Source organism: Dendronephthya gigantea, unplaced genomic scaffold (assembly GCF_004324835.1).
Source record: "Dendronephthya gigantea isolate DGI-Jeju-01 unplaced genomic scaffold, DenGig_1.0 000121F, whole genome shotgun sequence".
NCBI lineage: Eukaryota > Metazoa > Cnidaria > Anthozoa > Malacalcyonacea > Nephtheidae > Dendronephthya > Dendronephthya gigantea.
In genome coordinates, this window is record NW_021163131.1 from 245,887 (window position 1) to 273,038 (window position 27,152).

At 36.6% G+C, this 27,152-nt stretch overlaps 1 protein-coding gene across 1 annotated transcript in view; it reads left to right on the forward strand.

The window, feature by feature from the left end:
• LOC114535591 (CD97 antigen-like) overlaps positions 1-27,152 on the forward strand; it is a 62,771-nt gene that overhangs the window by 24,914 nt on the left and 10,705 nt on the right. The window contains exons 4-9 of the mRNA XM_028556871.1: positions 14,020-14,060; positions 14,420-14,515; positions 15,458-15,591; positions 17,468-17,533; positions 20,805-20,858; positions 24,074-24,127. Coding sequence (XP_028412672.1) covers positions 15,522-15,591; positions 17,468-17,533; positions 20,805-20,858; positions 24,074-24,127 — 244 coding nt within the window. The 5' untranslated portion in view covers positions 14,020-14,060; positions 14,420-14,515; positions 15,458-15,521. The remainder of the gene's footprint in view (positions 1-14,019; positions 14,061-14,419; positions 14,516-15,457; positions 15,592-17,467; positions 17,534-20,804; positions 20,859-24,073; positions 24,128-27,152) is intronic.

The following is a 27,152-nucleotide window of genomic DNA, read 5'->3' on the forward strand; positions in this document are numbered from 1 at the left end:
AACTTGCTCTTCTTATGTGTGTAATCTGTTGTTTATTTTGAGTCTCTTGTCATACAGCCTATTCCAAAATATCACACGTTTGGTAGGATCAACCAAAGATACTATGCATTTTTATTTAACAAAATTATAATAATTATTTGAATTTCGCTCAACATCTGTTTGACGAATGTATCAACTAGAGGCGAATCATCCTAATATAAGATTAGGAGTCTGGAGCTTTTGTGGTCCTTTAGTGGATTTCTTCCCATTTGTCTCCAAAACGTTCCTGAAGGTGCTTTCGGTCGAAACTTCGCGTGTGCATTCAGGGGGGTGGGTGGGGACCAACATATCCCGGAGGGGACCAAAAAAAATATTTTTTTTCTAGACCTGCAAAGTTAAAAATCTGAAAAATATTCACGTTTTACCCAAACTTCCGGTAACGTTGTCCGCATGCGTAAGTGGGCGTGGTCTATCCTTGTGCCAATTTTTGTAATAATTGGTTGAATAAAATAGCGGGAAATTCAAATTTGCCTCTATTTTTCAACACTTTTGAACCCCTCACCCCACGCATTAAAGAGTTAAGCTTGAAATTAAGTGTGGTCGTAGACCTGTCAACATGTTATAGTTCAACCAAGTTTTAGCGGAAAAGAGCAAAAGAAACTTTGCGAAATCTTGAGAAAGCACGTGAATTTCGTCCTTTTCGAAGCTTCCACATTATCTTACGTGGACGGTTTTTGAATTGTTGTATTGACTTGAAACTTTGTGCCGCGATACACGAAAGCCTTGGCTCTCGTGTATTCTAGGCTCGTGAAAAAATATTAATCCCCTAATATTTTACAGATTTTTAAAAAATCATACCAGAAATAATGATACTTTAAAAAGAATCTGTAAAATATTCCTATTTTAAATAAATCGCTCCATACTTCGCACCCATGTGTAAGAGGGTTTGGGCAATATTGCTGCAAAGTTTCAATAGCTTTGCTTAAAAGAAAAAGGAAGAATCAAGGTTAGGAAAAATGTCGCAAAATAGTGAAAAAACACCCCCCCCCCCATGAAAATCTACTCAAAGACCAACTAAAGTGACGTAGGATAATCAGGGCGTGGTCCTAAACACGTGACCACACCCACTTCCGGTCTCGAGCCTGTTAGACTGATATATGTCTTAAAACACATATCCACTAAAGGACCACAAAAATCCACCAAAGGACCACGAAAATCCTCTAAAAGACCAGCAAATCCACCAAAGGACCACCTGTATTATAGAGATTATATTTTATCAACATTTCATCCATTTTCAACCAAAGTTGGGTGTAGTAATTAGGGCGTGGCCCTTAACATGTGACCACGCCCACTTCTGGTTTCGAGCCTTTTAGACTATTATATGCATTTAAATACATTATCCACTGAAGGACCAGAAAAATCCACTAAAGGACCTTGAGAATCCACTAAATGACCACGAAAATCAACTAAAGGACCAGCAAATCCACTAAAGGACCACCTTTCAATAGAAAGTTAAGATTTTATCCATTTCCGACCAAAGTTGGGTGGGGTAATTAGGACGTGGTCCTAAACACGTGACCACGGCCACTTCCCGTTTCGCATTATACACACTGAGATATGCGAAAAAACGCATATTTTCATAGTTAAAATTATTTTCAGAAAAATTTCTTAGAATATAAAATGTTTTAAATGACATGAAAAAAAACATATCAAAATTTTACGGAAATCTATTCAATTGCAAATATTTTACGCAACTTCAATTTCAGGTGTGAACTCATGTGTAGATACCTTGATCAAAAAGTCTGGAGAATATTTCGATTTCAACCAAATATCGCCATATTTGGGCGTGGCAATTAGGGCGTGGCCTTAAACATGTGACCACACCCACTTTCGGTTTCGAGTTATTTACACTGATATATGTGAAAAAACTCATATTTTCATGGTTAAAAACGTTTCCACAAAAATTTCTAAGAATATAAAATGTTGCAAATCACATTAAAAATTACATATAAAAATTTCACGGAAATATTTTTAATTGCAAATCTTTTACTACCCCACGAAGATCACGAATCCACTAAAGGACCAGAAAAATCCACTAAAAGACCACTGAAGGACTGCCGATAGAATAGAGACTTAAAATTTTATCCATCTTCAACCAAAGTTGGGTGGGGTAATTAGGGCGTGGCCCTAAACATGTGACCACGCCCACTTCCAGTTTCGACTTTTTTAGACTGATGTATGTCATTAAATACATATCCACTACAGGACCAGAAAAATCCACTGAAGGACCAGACAAATCCACTAAAGGACCAGAAAAATTGACAAAATAACCACCTGTATTATAGAGATTATATTTTATCAAGATTTCATCCAAGTTGGGTGGAATCATTAGGGCGTGGTCTTTAACATGTTACCATGCCCACTTCCGGTTTCGAGTTTTTTGCACTAAGATATGTAAAAAACCGCTTCTTTTCACTGTTAAAAACGTTTTCAGAAAAAATTCTTAGAACATAAAATGTTGCAAATCACATCAAAAAATACATTTAAAAATTTCACGGAAACATATTTAATTGCGACTATTTTACACAAATGGTGGTGTAATGGTATTACCTTAAAAAAAAACCTCGAAAAGATTTCGATGTCAACGAAATCACGTCAAACTCGGGCGGGGTAGCTAGGGTGTGTCCCTTAACACGTCACTACGCCCACTTCCGGTTTCGAGCTTTTTAGACTGATATATGTGGTTAAATACATATCCACTAAAGGACCAGAAAAATCCACAAAAAGACCACCAAACATCCACTAAAGGACCAAAAAAATCCACTAAAGGACCAAAAATCTACTGAAGGACCAGCGACCAAAAGTGGGCGTTGTAAAAAATCGGTGACCACGCCCGCATTCCCCCCCGGGATATGGGTGGACCTGGTCAAAACCCCCCTGAGATACACCTTTCCAAAATTTCTAAAAAATAAAAAAAAATACTTAATTAGCTTCTAACTGGAAGTGGGCTTCGCCCATGGTGAATGACCACGCCCCACATACCCCACCCAAGTTTTGTCGAAATCCGTCTAAAGGGCTCTGAGATACACTTGTCCGCAGTTTATGTTGACGCCCACCCTAATACTTATCTATAGTAAAAAAAGGCAAGTATATGGTAAAATTAAAAAAAAATACTTTGAATCCTTCAAACCGGAAATGGGCGTGGTCATAGGTAGATGACCACACCCTTAGTACATTTCCCAAGTTTCGTCGAAATCCGTCGAAAGCCCTGGCGGATAAATCTGTCCGCAGGAATTGCCCCGCCCTTGTCGAATTTTATTATAGGAAAAGCAAGAAATTAGAATTAAAAAAATAAAATAAATTCTTCTTTTTTCTAAACCAGAAGTGGGCGTGGCACATGTTGGGTGACCACGCCCTCATGACCACACCCAAGTTTCATCGAAACACGTCGAAACGCCAAGCGGGTGGCTCTGTCTGAACAGCCGGCCACGCCCAACATAAAATGACCCGAAAAGTTTCCCGATTTCAGCCGCAAATAAGTGACGCTTGCCCAAGAGCCACGCCAAAAACACCATGCGGCAACAATCCTTAATAATCAGTGACCACGCCCATACGGTGACCACGCCCAAAAAGTTGGACCACACCCTTGCGGAAGCCGACAAAGCAGTCCACTGAAAGACCAGGGCCAAAAATGGCAATCCACTAAAGGACCGGTCCTTTAGTGGATTATACACTAAAGGACCACCAAACTCCTAACCCTAAGGGTAAAATCATTAAAAATATTTGTTAATTCGTACGGAAATAAAGTGTCAAGCCTACACTTGGTCGAGGTACTTGACAATCACCATTATACAAAGTATCGACGCTGTATTTTATATATTAGGTGTAGATAATATTATCCCCGAGCGGGCGCGGAGCGCCTGCGAGGGTACTAATTCCGCTCGGAGATTAGGAATTACACCCGGAACCCGGTATAACATAGGCGAATTCAAAGTTGTCCAAATTCTTTGTCATGGACGGTCGACGTTGGGTGGTTTTGTAAGTTATGCGCATGCGCGAGTAACATCTGGTAATCAACGAACGTTCTGATTGGCAAAGACAGAAAGTTTGTATTTCAATGAGAACGTCAGCAATTTATATTAACTGTCATTTCGTAATCATTTTTGTAAAAGCGTTTCATAAACTTTGTCCAAAGAAAGTAAAGCGAGAAGAAACAAGATATATGAAGCATGACAGTTAGCAGAGATGAACGTGGATACGGTCAAGACAAAGCCGTGTAAGAGGAATAATTCATAACCTGCAAACTTATAAATGTTTTCAAAGACAAGGGGTACGTGTTTACTTTGTTTATTTCGTATTTGTTTCGCGATAAGAATGAGCCGTATAACCGTATTTGTATACTTTTCAGCTTTGTATGCCCTTTATTTGTTAAATTTTCAGCTTTTATGCAAACGCATAAACCTGTGAAAGGCTATTACACCTTTGCTTTAACTTCAAAAAGTGTTTTTGAAAGTGAAATTTGAATTTTGGTATCAAAAATACACACTATATTTATAAAGTATAAAACTTTTAGCCGCCGGCGTCGACTACAATTACAGAATAAAATAACATTTAAAGTTTTTTCTTTGTCTGTGAAGATTTTGGGCTATCTTTAAAACAGGGAACGGGGGAATGGAACGGGGAATGGAAGGGAATGGAATGGCTTCGGGGAATGAGCCGGGGAATGAGCCGGGGAATGGAATGGCTTCGGGGAATGAGCCGGGGAATGGAATGGCTTCGGGGAATGAGCCGGGGAATGGAATGGCTTCGGGGAATGAGCAGCTTGTGCGTCAGTGCGAGTTTGTTTGGCCCATATTTGGCGTGATTAAAACCTGTAAACGCTTCCATGTCACGAATCATGAGACAGCTACTCACAGTTTGAATTCCTTGAGGTAAAAGACAAAGCGATTACAAGCTCATAGTATAAATGCGATGTTTGCATTGTCATTGTGATGTACATTGATGTACATTATATAGATAGAATTTGGGTAGGTGGTTCAATGTAAATCCTCCAAAATCTGAAGGCAATTAGTATAATACTGTAATAGTATTTTTTGCAGAAATCTTTTTAGTTCTTAATATGCCTTATAAAGCTCAATGTGTGTGATTAAAAGGTGAATAAAGATACTGACACAGTGTCACTTGTTTGTTTTTTATTTCAGGCTATGTGAACAAGACCTCTGCACAGTTTTGTTTAAGCAGGAATAATGGTTGTGGTGGAAATGTGGTGAATGCATTCTTGACAAGTTAATGGGTTTGCTTCCAAGAATACACTGAAACTTGGAGCAACAATGACTTTGAATATAATTATGTAATTAATATATTATTTATTAATTTTAATTTATATGACTTTTTACCTCACATAATTCAAATAATGTTCAGATAAAGAGGTAAATATTTCACTGTTAATGGTGTAATAAATATTTTATATGTTGATTATATTCATAATGAATTATTTTTCCTGCTCCATACTTTGGCAATTCTGTTTAAGAAATCCCACAATAGTAGATCTTTTTTGAAAAAGTTACAGTCAAGTTGTTGTCTAGTTTTAGTACAAAATAATACAAGTGCTACAATTAAACAAGGGAAAATAATAAAAATTAATTACATAAGCAAGCACATTTTCTATTTTAAAAAGGTCTATGAATTGAGATAACATGTACTAACAATTTTGTGCATTAATTAAAGACAATTGTATTATTACTGTGGGTTCTTTAATATTGTCCAATACTCCCAGTGACATCCCACTGAAATTTTTGCAGGTGCATAGACCTTTTTAAAATAAAAAATGTGCTTGCTTATGTAATTAATTTTTATTATTTTCCCTTGTTTAATTGTAGCACTTGTATTATTTTGTACTAAAACTAGACAACAACTTGACTGTAACTTTTTCAAAAAAGATCTACTATGGTGGGATTTCTTAAACAGAATTGCCAAAGTATGGAGCAGGAAAAATAATTCATTATGAATATAATCAACATATAAAATATTTATTACACCATTAACAGTGAAATATTTACCTCTTTATCGGAACATTATTTGAATTATGTGAGGTAAAAAGTCATATAAATTAAGATTAATAAATAATATATTAATTACATAATTATATTCAAAGTCATTGTTGCTCCAAGTTTCAGTGTATTCTTGGAAGCAAACCCATTAACTTGTCAAGAATGCATTCACCACATTTCCACCACAACCATTATTCCTGCTTGAACAAAACTGTGCAGAGGTCTTGTTCACATAGCCTGAAATAAAAAACAAACAAGTGACACTGTGTCAGTATCTTTATTCACCTTTTAATCACACACATTGAGCTTTATAAGGCATATTAAGAACTAAAAAGATTTCTGCAAAAAATACTATTACAGTATTATACTAATTGCCTTCAGATTTTGGAGGATTTACATTGAACCACCTACCCAAATTCTATCTATATAATGTACATCAATGTACATCACAATGACAATGCAAACATCGCATTTATACTATGAGCTTGTAATCGCTTTGTCTTTTACCTCAAGGAATTCAAACTGTGAGTAGCTGTCTCATGATTCGTGACATGGAAGCGTTTACAGGTTTTAATCACGCCAAGTGGGCCAAACAAACTCGCACTGACGCACAAGCTGCTCATTCCCAATCTCGTTCCCCGAGCCCGCGATTCCTCTGGCGAGAAAACAAAGGCTCTGGGATAATCCAAACCGGAAGCCAGAAATCCTGGCTTCCGATTTGTAACGGTTTTTTGTATTTCAAAATTAAAACGGCGTGAACAACCAATCAGAATCATTTCTGGTTTGGATTATCCCAGAGCCTTTGTTTTCTCGCCAGAGGAATCGCGGGCTCGGGGAACGAGATTGGCTCATTCCCCGAAGCCATTCCATTCCCCGGCTCATTCCCCGAAGCAATTCCATTGCCCGGCTCATTCCCCGAAGCCATTCCATTCCCCGGCTCATTCCCCGAAGCCATTCCCTTCCATTCCCCGTTCCCTGTTTTAAAGATAGCCAAGATTTTGTACTGTTTTAGTCGTTTGAAACTTCGATTTTAAACCGTTACCTAATTGCTGGCATGGCATAATGCAGCAAAATTGAACGGGCAATGTTTACACTAGCTTTATGATTATTTTTGTATTGAATGATGGAAACATTAGCTATAATATACTCGGTAAAATATAATAAGACTGATTTGAGTTTTGTGTCATTTCATAATATAAGTTTAGGTCAGGTTAACTCAGGAAATTGCGTACTTGGTTGAAATAGCGAGGGGTTGCTGCATGCATGTATTTCTAGTTATAATCGTTTATCCCCGAGCCGGTGCGGAGCACCGTGCGAGGGTACTAATTCCACTCGGATATTTACACCCACGATGTGCAAATGCGAAATCAAAGTCGTCCGCCATTATGCAATGGACCTCACGCCATGGACGCGGTTTTTTACGTTTCACAGTTTAGAGATATACAGTTGTGTAACTCGCGGCGGAACCCTTTGATGTTGCTGTCCCTCAATTCCAAACGCTCACGCCATTTTCCACGCGCCACGCGAATTGCAAAAGACCGTGTCAGACCGTGTCGCTGGCTGAATTTATATACAAAATGTTAGGAAAACAGCGTTCGAACGCTTAAAAATGCTTATTTTACAAAGGTTGCTTAAGCTATGGAGATTTGAGGAATGAAATTTTGCGAAAAAATGGTAAGTGCTTTATATATCTCTTTCTCTCGTTCAGTAGAGAACGTCTTTTATGAAAAATTGCGAGAAAAAAAAATGATCCAATTTCATGCTTTAGCCTTTGTGTATTAAAATTACAAAAGGTCGCACAAATACAAACGATAAATATGTGTTTTCGTCATGGATATACCCAGTTATTTTTTATTTATCTTCATATAATTTCTGTCTGTCTATGAAAATTTCTGTCAAAACCATGAAAGTATATTTTTTTCCTTTTACTAAATTACAGGAAGTGATAAATAATAAACTGTCACTGATGAGGTTTGAGAAGTAAGTATAGCTGTATATTCTGTGCTTATGAGGATTTATAGGGTGGACTTTTCATTCTTCTGTTAAAAGGAATCCAATAATAAATGGATATTATATAGTTTCATGTATCATTACACAAATGTTTATACAGTTTCATTTATCATTACACAGTTGGATATAAATTCTTTTCAGTGATTTATAGTCAATTTCAGCCATTGTTGGTCCTCATGTGTCTTTTTTATTAGTATCTATCAAGCTGCTTTGGTTGCTATTTCATGTTCACAAGAAATGTGCCACTGGAAAAGCACTCATCAATGAAACGTTTCCAGAAAGCACTAGTGAATTGCAGATGCATGTGTTGGATTGTTGGAATGCATCTTGCTAATATTGCCAAAACATTCTTTAAGATCAAAGATTCGTTTAGCTATACCTATATATATAGTTGTATAAATCCCAAAACAGAGCAAATATCATAGAAGTGATTGGAAAAATAAATCAAAAAACTATTTCAAGTGTATTTTATTAAATCTGAATATAAAAGTTTACCATTGAAAATTTAACTACAATCTAGCTGTCATTAATGTGAAATAATTATAATACAGTTTATCTTTTATATTCATCAAGTTTATCAAGTACAGAAATACTTATTCCATTGATTTAGCGTTTTTTAGAAAATATGCCATTTGCTTGTGTTTGTGCTTGTGAAACTAATGCGTTTTGGCAAACAAACTAGGGCATCGGTAACTGGCCCGTAACAAAGAGAAAAACCTGCACTATTTTCCTTCTAAGTTAATCCTTGTACTTAATATGAAATGTCTACCGTGTAGCCTAACAACATATCAAAAGGTAAAGCTCCATTCAAGTTTGTGAAAACTTGTTCTTCAGCAACATCGATTTGACCTTTCACTCCTCGAATCCTATTTATTTAGTTTTTCCCGTTTCAAAAAGGTTTATTTACACCAATTCTATATAAAAACGTTCAACTCCAACTCCTTTTATAAAATACGCGACAATGAAGCAAATCCATTAGATAAATTCGCCAAAACCGTTGTTTTACACCAAAAATTGACTAGTTCCTAGCTTTTTCTATACTAAAAGAAGCCATGACACGGTCTTTTGCTTCGCGCGTGCGCATAACTATGCGGGGGACAAGAATTCCTGCGAGTTACACAACTGTATATCCTTAAACTGTGACGTTATGCGCATGCGCCAGTGTGAACTACAAGCTCTTGATTGGTCGAGACAAACATTTGTATTTTCAAACGTCAATGAATAAGTGTCATTCAGTAAAATTTTGATGAAATTTACAAATTTATATTTTCATAAATATGGAATATATGTATTTTTACTAAATTAGAGGAAAACTCGAATGAGGTCAGGACTTTTCACGGTTTAACAAATAACAAAACCAAATTTTCGACTGTGTATAATGATGTCGGAAGATTTTACACTTGATAATATTTCATCCGGCACAGCTTTTTGTGGTAAACACAACTTTAATATTCTCAAATGTATTTCACTATAAATCTGAATGTGTTATGTGATAAACAGCATTATAATTTCATTATAAACTCCGTTTTCATAATGACAAAAAGAAAGAAAATCAAAATATTCCCGTGCAAAAACCAGTCGAAGCGTAACATAAAACTTCGGAAGTTGTATGAGACGTCTGATGTTATATTTCATGGTATTTAATAATTAAAATAATTTACCATAACACTGACTTTAGATGAGTAACTTAACTTCCAGAAAAAGGTAAGAATCTTGTCGTATTTTTGCAATTTTTTCACAAAAATATGAGGGTAAACCACTGAGCTATATAATAATTCCTGGAGGACTTGCTCCTAATGTTTTTTGCTCGAAAAGTGAAACAAAAAACATGGCGGATTTTGGCCTCTGTGACGTCATTTTGACGTCACCTGGTCCCGTTTGCTCATGGTAATTACCACTGACCAGGCTCAATTCTGAGCCCGCTACAGTAAATCCCCCCCTGGTTTTATGAATATTTTGTTTCTTCCGACTGCCGTGAAATAACCTTGTTGTTCTGTTTTTTCGATATATTTTTTACCTAACCCGTAATAAAGCGTTTATTTCGGTTATGTACAAATCATAGGTACTGTTTTTGCAAATGCCGAAACAAACAAATATTGGGCGAACATAAAAAATATCTAATACGTGGACGAAAGTCGAAAATTTTACAATGATATGAAGCTGACAGGTTTTTTCTCTTTTCTTTGTTTTTAATTTCAATATACATTACTGTATAAATATTTTTTTGGGCATTGTCGTAATTTTTTAGTGTCTTTTATGGATACCAATCTGACTTTTCTTAAACCCTGAACTAAAGAATACAGAAAGTATCCAGTTATGACTGTTATGTTGTCTTGTGTCCATGCCTGTGCATATTAAATCTAAAGAAACAAGGCCTAAGCTCATGCAAGATATTGGGCAGCAGATTAGCAATTGTACTGAGTGGGGGATACAATAGTTATAACCAGAAGTGATATTTACATGGCATATATTTATTTAGGTCATACCTTGTGCCTCAATGAGCTACAGACAATGTATACGCTTTTTGTAATGCACCTTAGTTTAAACCTGTAAAGGTGTCCCTGTGTGACCTAAGAAAAGTCATTGATGATTTGCATTTGATATGAAATTATACCTAATAGCAGGAGTAGTACAAATATAATAGCCTAATGAATTCACAAAAATGCAACTGTGCTTGTTCACCCCTCCATTAGTCAGTCTATTATCCAATAACCCTGATTAGCCCAATAATTTTAGCCCTTTAATGTTGTGTGGGGGAAATGCGTTGTCCAGGAAATTATAAAAGTTGTTGCAGATTGAAGACACACTGCTCAATTAATGCATTTTTTTATGCATTTATTTATTATTTTTAATCTGAAAAACCATTGTAAAAAAATGTCAGCCAACAACAGCCAACAACAGGCAACAAGTCTATATAGTAAAATTATCAGTACAATGTTTCAGTAACTTGCATAAGAAGCTATCTCTTGTTAAATTCTATAACATCTTCATCCTGAAAAATCAATGGAGATCTTATTAAGATTAACTGTACTCAATATATACAGTACTCTGCACCCATTGAGAATAACAATAATACTAATCAACCTTAAGAGCAAATTAAATGTAGATTAATTATAAACAAGGTGCAAGAAGTCCATTAAACCATGATAAATTGACTTTTGACAAGGCAAACGTTACAAGATAACATATAGACCTTTAACAGCCACTACAAGTCTACCAGAGGTTGAATCTTAGAGTGAAATATTTTGTATCAGCAGTCAGCACCTCAAAATTCAAAAGATTGACTATTGATAACTTTCTGACACAAAAAAGTTTTCCTTTGAATCCTATCGTAATTAAGTCGCGTACCAAAGGTCAAAAAGGTTAATAAAAGCATATAACTATTTATCCAGACGCTTTTGCAGTTGTTTATACTATAGTCCGAAAGAACCGGCTCACCTGAGGCAAAAATAGCTTTCCCCATAATAAGTGAATTAAGCCATTCACAACGTCATATGTAGAGCAAAAAGCCGCTTTTCCATTTACTTTGTCGAACAGGGAAAAAGATAAACAATTTTATCTTTTTTACAGGAAATACGAAAAAAATATATACCTAAAATCAAAAATATTTTCGTAAAAACCAGGAGGGAGACACATAGTTTTTGACTTTGTATCGCGGTATGTCAGTGGTAATTACTATGGGCAAAGGGGACCAGGTGACGTCACAAAGCTCAAAATCCGCCATGTTTGTTGCTTCACTTTCTGATCAGGAGCCGGTCCTCCAGAAATTATTATATAGCTCAGTGGGGTAAACTTTGATTCTTAAAAAATATACGGCCGTTGTGTGGTTGTAGCGAGTTGCTATGACTACAGTGTTTCCACGTGTAGAAAAATATTTCCATACTTTTCTCAATTTCTATTTCTCACATACCCTTCAAAACCCCTAACCCTCATAAATTTTCTAACAATCATGTTACCATCCTATACGCTTAACTAATTTCATTTCACCGAGGCGAGGGGTTGGTGCATGCATGTATTTCTAGTAATTACCTAATTGATTTGGGTGGTTTTCTAAACACTTTTTTAAGGCTTGTATCTAAGACAAATTAAATATTATATAATAACGTTAAGAGTTCATGCACTTTCAATTCAACCCATGATCTATAAGAGGACAGATGCACGGAATTACGTCACAGATAATTTTAACAAATTTGATCGGTCATCTCTTGTTTTATTTTGTCAGCTAATCACATTTTAGCACGTGTCTTAAGCTAGCCAATAGCATTGCTTCAATTCTATAGATCATGTACGGGTGATATGAGCAAAGTTTTCCAAGTTTGGGAAAACTATATATCTGCCTGCTCAATTTCGAAATTTTTTCGTGCCCGGCGGCTCGTGCTCATTTATTTTGTTTTTATCACAAATTACGTCATATCCCGTATATCTATAACTGAACAGACAACGGTTCAATGTTATATATCTATTTGTTAAATACACCAGATGAAGAAATCATATCTGGTTCAGTCAGTGTTCTTTGTCATTGATCACTGTTTTAGATGCTGTGTCTTTTACTGATGTGCTAAGCGAATTAACAGCAGCAGTCGATAAAGAGGCACGGAATATTCCACGCAAGAAGAATATTGGGTGGGTGCGTGATCGCTCTCTTCATGATATTGTTGATTCCGGTAAACGTTTGATTCTTTGTTTATGTCATGTTATTTTACGATGTCGATTGAGGTTGAATTAAATTAACGTTTTTAGCGAAACTAATGTCATTAATGCAAACAACATGCTCTAAAGTGAAGTCAAAGGACTGAAACTACAGTTTATTTATTGCATGTCTTTTCAAAAGAAACAAGGACATTACATGACTGTGCCACTCATTATTATATGCGGAAGTCCTTCAGTAACGTTTTCAGGCCGGAATCTCAGTTCTTTTGTGTCCACATCGTAGGCGGAGTTGAGTAATAATTTCAGAAAAAATAACAAAATAAAATAATTGTCTCCCACGCACACGTTCTTTCGATTTTGACAATACCTGATTGAAAAGAAAGAGACCCTACCTGTGCTTGACGGACGCTATATGTGGATCGAGACCCGGTAAAACCAACGTATTTAGCAATCTAAATCAAAAGAACTTGAACTGGTAAGTACGCTATTAATACACTAAGTACACAATAATATTGCCACATATATTAATTAAGTACTAAAACTATATTGGACAAGACATCAATGAAAATAAATCTCTACATGTGTGTGATCAGGGAAGACAGACTTGACTTCATTCGTTTTGTATTATTTTGTATTCAGACTGTATTTAGGCATCGCTAAACAGCTTATTATTTTACAGTTGAATAGCTTTATTGTATAATATAATTATAATATTGATATTGACATTGATAATCGACCAAAGCTTTCAAGTTGATTTTCGTACCAAATTTACCATATCCTGCCCGATATATCGTAACGGCACGTGGCTAATAATTAACATTGCCCCGATTTACACTAGAAACGGATGATCTTTTTAGACGTATTTATAGCCAAACGAAAGATAGTTCGTCTCCTGCAGGGTCTAAAAAAACGCAATATTTATGAATACTCAATCTTCGTCCGAATAGAAAGCGACTTAAGCTAGGCCCAAACAGGACGCGAAGCATCACAGCATTGAAAATGTATTATCGTTAAGAAATCTACAAGAATATTAGGGTAGATTAACATTTTATTATACATCGCGTTACCAAATTGCGTCCTGTTCTGTGTGGGCCTTTTTAAGAGAAGTTTACTGCTGATACTCCCCTCCACACACAAACACACACTCATGGAGTTCCGCGTGCCATGCACAATTTATTTTGCCCGCAAAACTAATTTTAGTTTTAGAGGTGTGACCAGACCAGACTAGTTCTTGCATATTTATGCGGGTGAGCAATCATTGCACTATACTCTACATGCAGTGCAGGAGTACGATAATCTTTCATCCCCATATTTCGGTAATTTGGAACAGGTAGTGTCCTAAAGGTCGTGTTCTCGACGCTGTTGATTCCGGTAAGCGTTTGATTCTTTGTTTATGTCATGTTATTTTACGATGTCGATTGAGGTTGAATTAAATTAACGTTTTTAGCGAAACTAGTCATTAATGCAAACAACATGCTCTAAAGTGAAGTCAAAGGACTGAAACTACAGTTTATTTATTGCATGTCTTTTTAAAACAAACAAGGACATTACATGGCTGTGCCACTCCTTATTATATGCGGAAGTCCTTCAGTAACGTTTTCAGGCCGGAATCTCAGTTCTTTTATGTCCACATCGTAGGCGGAGTTGAATAATAATTTCAGAAAAAATAACAAAATTAATTGTCTCCCACGTACACGTTCTTTCGATTTTGACAATACCTGATTGAAAAGAAAGAGACCCTTCCTGTGCTTGACGGATGCTATATCTGGATCGAGACTCGGTGAAACCAACGTATTCAGCAATCTAAATCAAAAGAACTTGAACTGGTAAGTACACTATTAATACACTAAGTACACAATAATATTGCCACATAATATTAATTAAGTACTAAAACTATATTGGACAAGACATCAATGAAAATAAATCTGTACATGTGTGTGATCAGGGAAGACAGACTTGACTTCATTCGTTTTGTATTATTTTGTATTCAGACTGTATTTAGGCATCGCTAAACAGCTTATTATTTTACATTGAATAGCTTTATTGTATAATAATATTATAATATCGATATTGACATTGATAATTGACCAAAGCTTACAAGTTGATTTTCGTACCAAATCTACCATATCCTGCCCGATATATCGTAGCGGCACGTGGCGTATAATTAACATTGCCCCGATTTACACTAGAAACGGATCATCTTTTTAGACGAATTTATAAGCAAACGAAAGATAGTTCGTCTCCTGCAGGGTCTATAAAAACGCAATATTTATGAATACTCAATCTTCGTCCGAATAGAAAGCGACTTAAGCTAGGCCCAAACAGGACGCGAAGCATCACAACAGTGAAAATGTATTATCGTTAAGAAATCTACAAGAATATTAGGATAGATTAACATTTTATTATACATCGCGTTACCAAATTACGTCCTGTTCTGTGTGGGCCTTTTTAAGAGACGTTTACTGCTGATACCCCCTCCACACACAAACACACACTCATGGAGTTCCGCGTGCCATGCACAATTTATTTTGCCCGCAAAACTAATTTTAGTTTTAGAGGTGTGACCAGACCAGACTAGTTCTTGCATATTTATGCGCCTGAACAATCATCCCACTATACTCTACATGCAGTGCAGGAGTACAATAATCTTTCATCCCCATATTTCGGTAATTTGGAACAGGTAGTGTCCTAAAAGTCGTGTTCTCGACGCTGTTACATTCATAATACAATCATTACAAGTATACCGAAGTTCAGTATCTTGCGTTCAGGTTGAGATCGTTAATTGCAGTAGACAGCACAGAGACATCAAAGAAGCATCACATGACATGAAAAATGCGTTTCATAATAATTCTTTCCATCATCCTTTTTCTTTCTTCTCAATTGTGGATTTGCCGAGCCCGACGTAAGTATTAAGGTATTTTTTATGGTTGCATTTAAAAGATTTATTTAAATTTTAAATATATATCTATATACAAAATGTTCTTGCTCTTAAAGACAAAGGATTGCCCAACACCGCTGCATGTTTGTAGTTAGTAGCGAATGAAATTAATTAAAACATGTCTTCAAGCGAATTTATTTATCATGACACTTCGAGTAGCGACAAATGAAATAAAAATTCGCTTGTACCTAGAAAATTAATGACATTAACCATATTTACAAATTACAAAAATATATGGATAACAATATATAAATGCTAACAAAGATATATGTAATCTATGCACAAAGCTGACAATACTTTACACATCCATAGCCCATGGGTTTGGCATAGTTAAAATTATAACACGCTTAAATTATAACAATAGATTAATTTCTAAAGGTCCTCTTTCTGTATACACCCTGTATACCATTCACAGGACGTTTTTCACGAAAATCTCCTCTGATATGAATCTGGTCACAGATCAGGGTTGGTAGATAATATAATATAAGATATATAAGATATTACATGGTTGCGAGTATATTTTTTAAATTATAGCTTAAACTTTACAGTAGAATATATTTTGCTTATCTAAAGATTACTTTTAAGTCTTTTAATTTGTATTTCCAACGTTAATTTCGTTTTATATACGAACTAAACACCATTTGTATTTTCAAAACAAGAACAATGAAAATAGCGGGAAATTATCGAAATTTTTGAACGTGGCAAAATATCTGCATTGTACCCAGGATGCAGTGGCGTATGAGTTCTAGGAGTGTTTTAGTTCTCAGAAAAATACTCTAATGAATTTAATAAAGCTCCATATTTGAGGCTAAGCAACATCACACTAGTTCTTTGTTTTCTTTGCGTTGGTCTTTGGTTTTCTTTGTTGTCTAGATAGCACTAATGCATGACCATGCATTCTCAAATATTTGCCTAGCTTTCAACTCTGTCACAGACGCGTTTCTAGTCCCAATTCTCCCGTGAAACCTTCCAGTCTAACCAGACGAGTAAGTTGCTTGGGAATCCCATCGAGAAGCTCGTATTAAATTCGCGGAATAAATCAGATAAATCAGACGAGTTTCTCAAATATCAACACAGTCATGGGCGGAACAAGGCTAAATATCAAATAAACAAAATGTTTATCGTAATTACGTACTTATAAATTTCCATCCCTATTCATTTTAAGGCGAGGTTTTACCACAAACTTTCCCGTCTAAGATGAGTTTCCCGCCCCTTATATGAATTCAGCTAATAAAGTCGAAAGGAACGATAAAGCCGACGACTAGCTGGTTGAGTGAACTCTGCTTTACGCCTGTTTCAGACGTTGAACTTTACGACGTCTGAAACAGGCCTTAGTTCATAAAAATATGCTTTTTTAGCTCATGAGCATGCTCAGAGATTTCGGTGCAAAAATATTTCTTTCTTCACAGATTGTCGGCAAAACTGGAAAAGATTCAATTCTTTCTGTTATACATCTTGATTAGTACTTGGAGGAACTTCCAAAGTGCAATTAATGAATGTCGAAAACAGGGGGGTCAAAACCAAGGCGGTCAGCTTGCCAGACTGATTAGCCAGCTTTTGTTCACGCGTGCCATTTGCACCGAATATTCAACATGTGGAAAAATTTGGTGCCCAAGAGCATAGTTGTACATATGTGCAGGCGAAGAGAGCAAATTTCTACCATAACAAGCTATTAGTATATTTTCGGTATTGAAATATGGCCTTTGAGCATTCTGATTGGCTTCCTCAGCAGTAACTCTGAGGCAATAGTTACTGCTCAGAGCAGTCTGAGCAGTAACTATTGCTTTTTCCCAAAAAAACATGGCTGAAAATACTCAAAATCGTTTTGGAAAAATTTCAGTACCAGAAATTAAGAACACAAAAGCCCCTGGCACCCCTGCAAATGGTGTGAGATTATTTAATAAAGGTAAGAAAAGACTCTTTTACGTATATTTAACAATTTGTTTTACAATTCAAAACTGTTAGGAGCGACAAAGTATTAGGTCGCGTGACTCAAAAACGAAAGTAAGTTATTTATGCAAATTATATTCATAAAATAAACACGTGTATCAGTTGAATTTATAAACAAGACGCCTACTAGGCGTTATATGATCGCGTCGTTCACAGCGGCGTAGCCAGCCCAGCTATGCAAATTTTGTGTCGTAAATGTTCTTAATAATAAAAATGAACACTATACCGAACTATAGTTGCATGTTGAAAGCAGGAGAAACACACAACAGCCCATTTCGAAACTGCTTGAAATCCTTTAGTGCAGGCTTACTCTGCTCGGCGTGTGCAGTTAGTTGTATGTGTAATAAGTGTAAAGATAAAGATAGCACTTGCTAGCATTTTGATCGCTTTATTGATTCTACTTTACTGCTTCGAAGTTCGAAGGTGAAACGAAATATGCCAAAAGTTAATACAACACGTGATATAACTAGCAACTTACCTGTGCGCAGGTTCCCGATTAGGGTGATATGGCCTGCAGCTAGCGACGCTGGGGGTCGACCCGAGAGGAAAATAATAAAAAAAACAAGCCGAAACTATAGATCGCTGTCGCTACGCGACGCGATCAATAAAACTTTTTCAATACTGAAATTATACAAAAACAATTACTCGCCTCAGGCTCGGTGATTACAACCCTATATTCACTTCGCCTTTGGCTCAGTGAATAACGGCTTGTAATCACCTCGCCTTCGGCGACAAATTGTTAAATATGCATGCATGAAAATTGGCCGGGATTTCTCTTTAATGAAACTACTCGCAAACATCCATAGGTAGAGCATGTTAATGCCGAAGTGGTAATTGCATGCATGAACATTCCTCTAATGTTCGGCGAAGTTTTGTCAGCTTTTGGTCAACCGTGCCATTTGCACCGAAAATTCAACATGTGGAAAAATCTGGTGCACAAAAGCATAGTTGAACACGTGTGCGGGCGAAGAAAGCAAATTTCTGCCATAACAAGCTAATATGCATGCATAACTGAAAAATTTGGATATGTTATACAAACTTGCAAATTTTTCCTGCAGGAATTTGCTTTCTTCAAGTATGCACTAGCTCGTGCACCGAATTATTCAACATGTTGAATAAAATTATTCCGTGCAGATGGCACGCTGGTGAGCAAAAGTTCGCGAAACATCGTCGCACACTGGAAGAACTTGCTTACGCTAATGTTCACGAGTGACTTTTAGCTCAGCAGATAGCTCTTTTGTGCGGCCGGCTTAAATAGATTTAGAATATATAATTATTTTTTGGAAAGTCATGTTTTCTCTGCTGCTTTGCAATTTCAATGCATGTGAGTAGGAAGAGCTCCATAATATTCAGTGATAGTTTGTAATTTAACAACTTGTATTCGGCAAGATATAATAACAACTGTAGGACAACAAAAAGCCTGCCCTGGCGTGTGTATATCTTGCGTGTGTACCACCCCTGTCAATTGCAAAGCCAATCCTTAGCATAATTCATAAATTATCTGAATTACATAGATTTCAACAGGCGCGGATTTAGGGGTAGGCAACATAGTCAAGTGACTATGGTAAATTATCCAGATAATAGTTACCAAGTTCCCAGTTCCCAATTCCCAAAGTATTCATTCATAAGCGAAAACATGACAGCTAATTATTCATATTTTCATATCACAGTCCAGTTATTTATAGATATATAGCTCATTGGTATTTAGGCAAGCCATGAAGCAAGCCAATGAGAGGCAGCTATTTTGCTTATGCCTGGCGGCCGATACAGCCTTTTGATTGGCTAATAGCTTTTTGCCTAGCCAAGACGAATTTGCCTAACTTAATTGACGTAACCTGGAAGCTTTATGATTGGGTATTTTTTTTAAAATTCTATTCTTTCATTGGCTTGCATATTTTGCCTATCTTTGGCGAGTTGAACCAATCACTGTGCTTGGTGAGCATGCCTGTGTTAGTCATGTTAGGCAACTAAAGACTAGACAAAGAGTGGAAACATGCCTTTTCAATCGCTCTGAGAATCGAAGGATGTTTGTTATTGTGTTATTTTACAATGTCTTCATCGCCTTGTAGTGATTTGTACGAGCCATTCGAACGATTTAGAGTGCTTAAATAACGCGATATTTATGCGACGTTCGATCTTTGTATTTATGAAGGTGACACGCTCAAGGCTAAGCTCAAATGTTTGTGTGGAGTTATATGTGCCGAAGCACGCTCGTAATGGCAAGAAAAAGGCTTGTACTGCAATAAGTTAACTATATTTTGTTTATTCCAAGCTACGCTTCTATATAACAGTGTTTTTAGATCTCAAGTCGGCAAAATGATTGTCCAACAACAACAAGCATAGCTAGTTCTTTAAGTATTCAAATATAAATTTACAAGTCATATGTCTGCACTGGCCGGGTCGAAGGTTGCTATATATGAATATATAACTTAAATATGATATGAAAGACACAAACTTAGCATGTTCACTTTTAGTTACTCATTATTATTCCGTATTCCTGATGTATATCACATGTATAAATACGTTCATATGAAAATTATGAGTGAATATACATCATGATGTTGACATTGTAACTCTGCCGTCATTCCGCGATATAATTGTCGGATACTTAATCTAGCGTGATTTTAATATCCTGTCAGTTTGAATATTTTCCTACATCTCCTGCTTCAGCTTCGGCCCTAGCACTAGTTGGTGACAATAATACTCAAAGTTGGGACTACTCAAAGTAGGGACTAAGGAATACTTTGGGAACAAGTAGATTCTCCCCTCAATGTCATCTCAAAAACAATTATTAGCGTATATTTTTAAAAGTGTATCCTAGGCATGCTGATGAGCCTAATATGGGGCGAAGCAGTTCAGCTGGTAGTCTGAAGACTATCATTTAAAAAATCGAAAACAGGGGGGTCAAAACCAAGGCGGTCAGTTTGCCAGAATTAGCTAGCTTTTGTTCACGCGTGCCATTTGCACCGAATATTCAACACGTGGAAAAATTTGGTGCCCAAGGGCATAGTTGTACACGTGTGCGGGCAAAGAGAGCAAATTTCTACCATAACAAGCTATTAGTATATTTTGGTATTGAAATATGGCCTTTGAGCATTCTGATTGGCTCCCGCAGCAGTAACTCTAAGGCAATAGTTACTGCTCAGAGTAGTCTGAGCAGTAACTATTGCTTTTTCCCAAAAAAAACATGGCTGAAAATACTCAAAATCATTTTGGAAAAATTTCAGAACCAGAAATTGACATAAAAGCCTCTCGCATTCGTGTGGAATTAAATAATGAAGGTAAGAAAAGACTCTTTTACGTATATTTAATAATTCATTTTACAATTCAAAACTGTTAGGAGCGAAAAAGTATTAGGTCGCGTGACTCAAAAACGAAAGTAAATTATTTATGCAAATTATATTCATAAAATAAACACGTGTATCAGTTGCATTTATAAATAAAACTTTTTCAATACTGAAATTTCCGGCGAAGCGAATATAGGCTTGTAGTCACCTCGCCTTCGGCGACTAATTGTTAAATATGCATGCATAAAAATTGGGATTTCTCTTTAATGAAACTACTCGCAAACATCCATAGGTAGAGCATGTTAATGCCGAAGTGGTAATTGCATGCATGGATTATCAAACATGCCCATGGCTGGATTGCTAATTTTCTACCGCTTCCAAACCTCTCGAGATCCGTAAGCAAGTTCCTCTAATGTGCGGTAACTTTTGTCAGCTTTTGTTCACGCGTGCCATTTGCACCGAAAATTCAACATGTGGAAAAATCTGGTGCACAAGAGCATAGTTGAACACGTGTGCGGGCGAAGAAAGCAAATTTCTGCCATGACAAGCTAATATGCATGCATAACTGCAAATTTTGGATATGTTATACAAGTTTGCAAATTTCTCATGCAGGAATTTGCTTTCTTCAAGTATGCACTCGTGCACCGAATTATTCAACATGTTAAATAAAATTATTCCGTGCAGATGGCACGATGGTGAGCAAAAGTTCGCGAAACGTTGTCGCACACTGGAGGAACCATAGAGATTATAAATAACACTAGAGGGGTCACCGAGGAGAAATTGGGGAGCGCGTTAATGGGGGGCAAATCCAAGTCGCGAATGTTCACTAATTCACGATCTCCGAGGCCAAAATAAGTCGTTTTTAACGAGTTTTTTTTATTTCTAAATGTTTTTTTGCCTAAAATATCATTTCAGGATGTCTGAATTGGTAAAACCAGTTTTAAAAAGCACTGTTTTTCCTTAAAAAACCGACAAAGCGACCTAAATAACGAATATAATTTTTTTACTGAAAATTGTTGCTAACGTGGTTGCTAAGGAGGCATTGATCTAGCCAATCAGCGCTTGGCTTAGCATCCGGGACTTGAATTTGCCCCCCATTATCGCGCTCCCTTTTCTGACTGATGTTTCTGATACCAATGCCTCCTCTAGTGTTATTTATAATCTCTATGGGAGAAACTTGCTTACGCTAATGTTCAGGAGTGACTTTTAGCTCAGCAGAAAGCTCTTTTGTGCGGCCGGCTTAAATAGATTTAGAATATATAATTATTTTTTGGAAAGTCGTGCTTTCTCTGCTGCTTTGCAATTTCAATGCATGTGAGTAGGAAGAGCTCCATAATATTCAGTGATAGTTTGTAAGTTAACAACTTGTATTCGGCAAGATTTAATAATAACTGTAGGGCAACAAAAAGCCCGCTCTGGCGTGCGTATATCTCGCGTGTGTACCACTCCTGTCAATTGCAAAGCCAATCCTTAACATAATTCATAAATTATCTGAATTACATAGATTTCAACAGGCGCGGATCTAGGGGTAGGCAACATAGTCAAGTGACTATGGTAAATTATCCAGATAATAATTACCAAATTCCCAGTTCCCAATTCCCAAAGTATTCATTCATAAGCGGAAACATGACAGTTAATTATTCATATTTTCATATCACAGTCCAGTTATTTATAGATATATAGCTCATTGGTATTTAGGCAAGCCATGAAGCAAGCCAATGAGAGGCAGCTACTTTGCCTATGCCTGGCGGCCGATACAGCCTTTTGATTGGCTAATAGCTCTTTTGCCTAACCAAAACGAATTTGCCTAACTTGACGTAACCTAGAAGCTTTACGATTGGGTAATTTTTTAAAATTCTCTTCTTTCATTGGCTTGCATATTTTGCCTATCTTTGGCGAGTTGAACCAATCACTGTGCTTGGTGAGCATACCTGTGTTAGTCATGTTAGGCAAAGACTAGACAAAGAGTGGAAACATGCCTTTTCAATCGCTCTGAGCATCGAAGGATGTTTCTTATTGTGTTATTTTACAATGTCTTCATCGCCTTGTAGTGATTTGTACGAGCTATTCGAACGATTTAGGGTGTTTAAATGACGCGATATTTATGCGACGTTCGATCTTTGTATTTATGAAGGTGACACGCTCAAGGCTAAGCTCAAATTTTTGTGTGGAGTTATATGTGCAGAAGCACGCTCGTAATGGCAAGAAAAAGGCTTGTACTGCAATAAGTTAACTATATTTTGTTTATTCCAAGCTACGCTTCTATATAACTGTGTTTTTAGATCTCAAATCGGCAAAATGATTGTCGAACAACAACAAGCATAGCTAGTTCTTTAAGTATTCAAATATAAATTTAGAAGTCATATGTCTGCCCTGGCCGGGTCGAAGGTTGCTATATAAGAATATGTAACTTAAATATGATATGAAAGACACAAACTTAGCATGTTCACTTTTAGTTACTTATTATCATTCCGTATTCCTGATGTATATCACATGTATAAATACGTTCATATGAAAATTATGAGTGAATATACATCATGATGTTGACATGTTGTAACTCCGCCGTCATTCCGCGATATAATTGTCGGATACTTGATCTAGCGTGATTTTAATATCCTGTTTTGAATATTTCCCTACTTCTCCTGCTTCAGCTTCGGACCCTAGCACTAGTTGCTGACAATAATACTCAAAGTTGGGACTACTTAAAGTAGAAACTAAGGAATACTTTGGGAATAAGTAGATTCTCCCCTCAATGTCATCTCAAAAACAATTATTAGCGTATATTTTTAAAAGTGTATCCTAGGCATGCTGATGAGCCTAATATGGGGCGAAGCAGTTCAGCTGGTAGTCTGAAGACTATCATTTAAAAAATCTAAAACAGGGGGGTCAAAACCAAGGCAGTCAGCTTGCCAGAATTAGCCAGCTTTTGTTCACGCGTGCCATTTGCACCGAATATTCAACACGTGGAAAAATTTGGTGCCCAAGGGCATAGTTGTACACGTGTGCGGGCAAAGAGAGCAAATTTCTACCATAACAAGCTATTAGTATATTTTCGGTATTGAAATATGGCCTTTGAGCATTCTGATTGGCTCCCGCAGCAGTAACTCTAAGGCAATAGTTACTGTTCAGAGTAGTCTGAGCAGTAACTATTGCTTTTTCCCAAAAAAACATGGCTGAAAATACTCAAAATCATTTTGGAAAAATTTCAGAACCAGATATTGACATAAAAGCCTCTGGCATTCGTGTGGAATTAAATAATAAAGGTAAGAAAAGAATCTTTTACGTATATTTAACAATTCATTTTACAATTCAAAACTGTTAGGAGCGAAAAAGTATTAGGTTACGTGACTCAAAAACGAAAGTAAATTATTTATGCAAATTATATTCATAAAATAAACACGTGTATCAGTTGCATTTATAAATAAAACTTTTTCAACACTGAAATTTCCGGCGAAGTGAATATAGGCTTGTAATCACCTCGCCTTCGGCGACTAATTGTTAAATATGCATGCATAAAAATTGGGATTTCTCTTTAATGAAACTACTCGCAAACATCCATAGGTAGAGCATGTTAATGCCGAAGTGGTAATTGCATGCATGGATCATCAAACATGCCCATGGCTGGATTGCTAATTTTCTACCGCTTCCAAACCTCTCGAAATCCGCAAGCAAGTTCCTCTAATGTGCGGCGACGTTTTGTCAGCTTTTGGCCAAGCGTGCCATTTGCACCAAAAATTCAACATGTGGAAAAATCTGGTGCACAAAAGCATAGTTGAACACGTGTGCGGGCGGAGAAAGCAAATTTCTGCCATAACAAGCTAATATGCATGCATAACTGCAAATTTTGGATATGTTATACAAGTTTACAAATTTCTCATGCAGGAATTTGCTTTCTTCAAGTATGCACTCGTGCACCGAATCATTCAACATGTTGAATAAAATTATTCCGTGCAGATGGCACGCTGGTGAGCAAAAGTTCGCGAAACGTCGTCGCACACTGGAGGAACCATAGAGATTATAAATACCACTAGAGGGGTCATCGAGGAGAAATTGGAGAGCGCGTTAATAAGGGGCAAATCCAAGTCCCGGATGTTCACTCATTCACGATCTCCGAGGCCAAAATAAGTCGTTTTTAACGATTTTTTTAATTTCTAAATTTTTTTTTGCCTAAAATATCATTTCAGGATGTCTGAATTGGTAAAACCAGTTTTAAAAAGCACTGTTTTTCCTTAAAAAACCGACAAAGCGACCTAAATAACGAATATAATATTTTTACTGAAAATTGTTGCTAACGTGGTTGCTAAGGAGACACTGATCTAGCCAATCAGCGCTTGGCTTAGCTTCCGGGACTTGAATTTCCCCCCCTTATCGCGCTCCCTTTTTTGACTGATGTTTCTGATACCAATGCCTCTTCTAGTGTTATTTATGATCTCTATGGGAAGAACTTGCTTACGCTAATGTTCACGCGAGTGACTTTTAGCTCAGCAGAAAGCTCTTTTGTGCGGCCGGCTTAAATAGATTTAGAATATATAATTATTTTTTTGAAAGTCGTGCTTTCTCTGCTGCTTTGCAATTTCAAAGCATGTGAGTAGGAAGAGCTCCATAATATTCAGTGATAGTTTGTAAGTTAACAACTTGTATTCGGCAAGATTTAATAATAACTGTAGGACAACAAAAAGCCTGCTCTGGCGTGCGTATATCTTGCGTGTGTACTACTCCTGTCAATTGCAAAGCCAATCGTTAACATAATTCATAAATTATCTGAATTACATAGATTTCAACAGGCGCGGATTTAGGGGTAGGCAACATAGTCAAGTGACTATGGTAAATTATCCAGATAATAATTACCAAATTCCCAGTTCCCAATTCCCAAAGTATTGATTCATAAGCGGAAACATGACAGGTAATTATTCATATTTTCATATCACAGTCCAGGTATTTATAGATATATAGCTCATTGGTATTTAGGCAAGCCATGAAGCAAGCCAATGAGAGGCAACTATTTTGCCTATGCCTGGCGGCCGATACTGCCTTTTGATTACCTAATAGCTCTTTTGCCTAACCAAGACGAATTTGCCTAACTTCACGTAACCTGGAAGCTTTATGATTGGGTAATTTTTTAAAATTCTCTTCTCTCATTGGCTTGCATATTTTGCCTATCTTTGGCGAGTTGAACCAATCACTGTGCTTGGTGAGCATGCCTGTGTTAGTCATGTTAGGCAAAGACTAGACAGAGTGGAAACATGCCTTTTCAATCGCTCTGAGCATCGAAGGATGTTTCTTATTGTGTTATTTTACAATGTCTTCATCGCCTTGTAGTGATTTGTACGAGCTATTCGAACGATTTAGGGTGTTTAAATGACGCGATATTTATGCGACGTTCGATCTTTGTATTTATGAAGGTGACACGCTCAAGGCTAAACTCAAATGTTTGTGTGGAGTTATATGTGCAGAAGCACGCTCGTAATGGCAAGAAAAAGGCTTGTACTGCAATAAGTTAACTATATTTTGTTTATTCCAAGCTACGCTTCTATATAACTGTGTTTTTAGATCTCAAATCGGCAAAATGATTGTCGAACAACAACAAGCATAGCTAGTTCTTTAAGTATTCAAATATAAATTTAGAAGTCATATGTCTGCCCTGGCCGGGTCGAAGGTTGCTATATATGAATATATAACTTAAATATGATATGAAAGACACAAACTTAGCATGTTCACTTTTAGTTACTTATTATCATTCCGTATTCCTGATGTATATCACATGTATAAATACGTTCATATGAAAATTATGAGTGAATATACATCATGATGTTGACATTGTAACTCTGCCGTCATTCCGCGATATAATTGTCGGTTACTTGATCTAGCGTGATTTTAATATCCTGTTTTGATTAGTTTCCTACTTCTCCTGCTTCAGCTTCGGCCCTAGCACTAGTTGGTGACAATAATACTCAAAGTTGGGACTACTCAAAGTAGGGACTAAGGAATACTTTAGGAATCAGTAAATTATCCCCTCAATGTCATCTCAAAAACAATTATTATCGTATATTTTTTATTACCATCCCTATTCATTTTAAGGCGAGGTTTTACCACAAACTTTCCCGTCTAAGATGAGTTTCCCGCCCCTTATATGAATTCAGCTAATAAAGTCGAAAGGAACGATAAAGCCGACGACTAGCTGGTTGAGTGAACTCTGCTTTACGCCTGTTTCAGACGTTGAACTTTACGACGTCTGAAACAGGCCTTAGTTCATAAAAATATGCTTTTTTAGCTCATGAGCATGCTCAG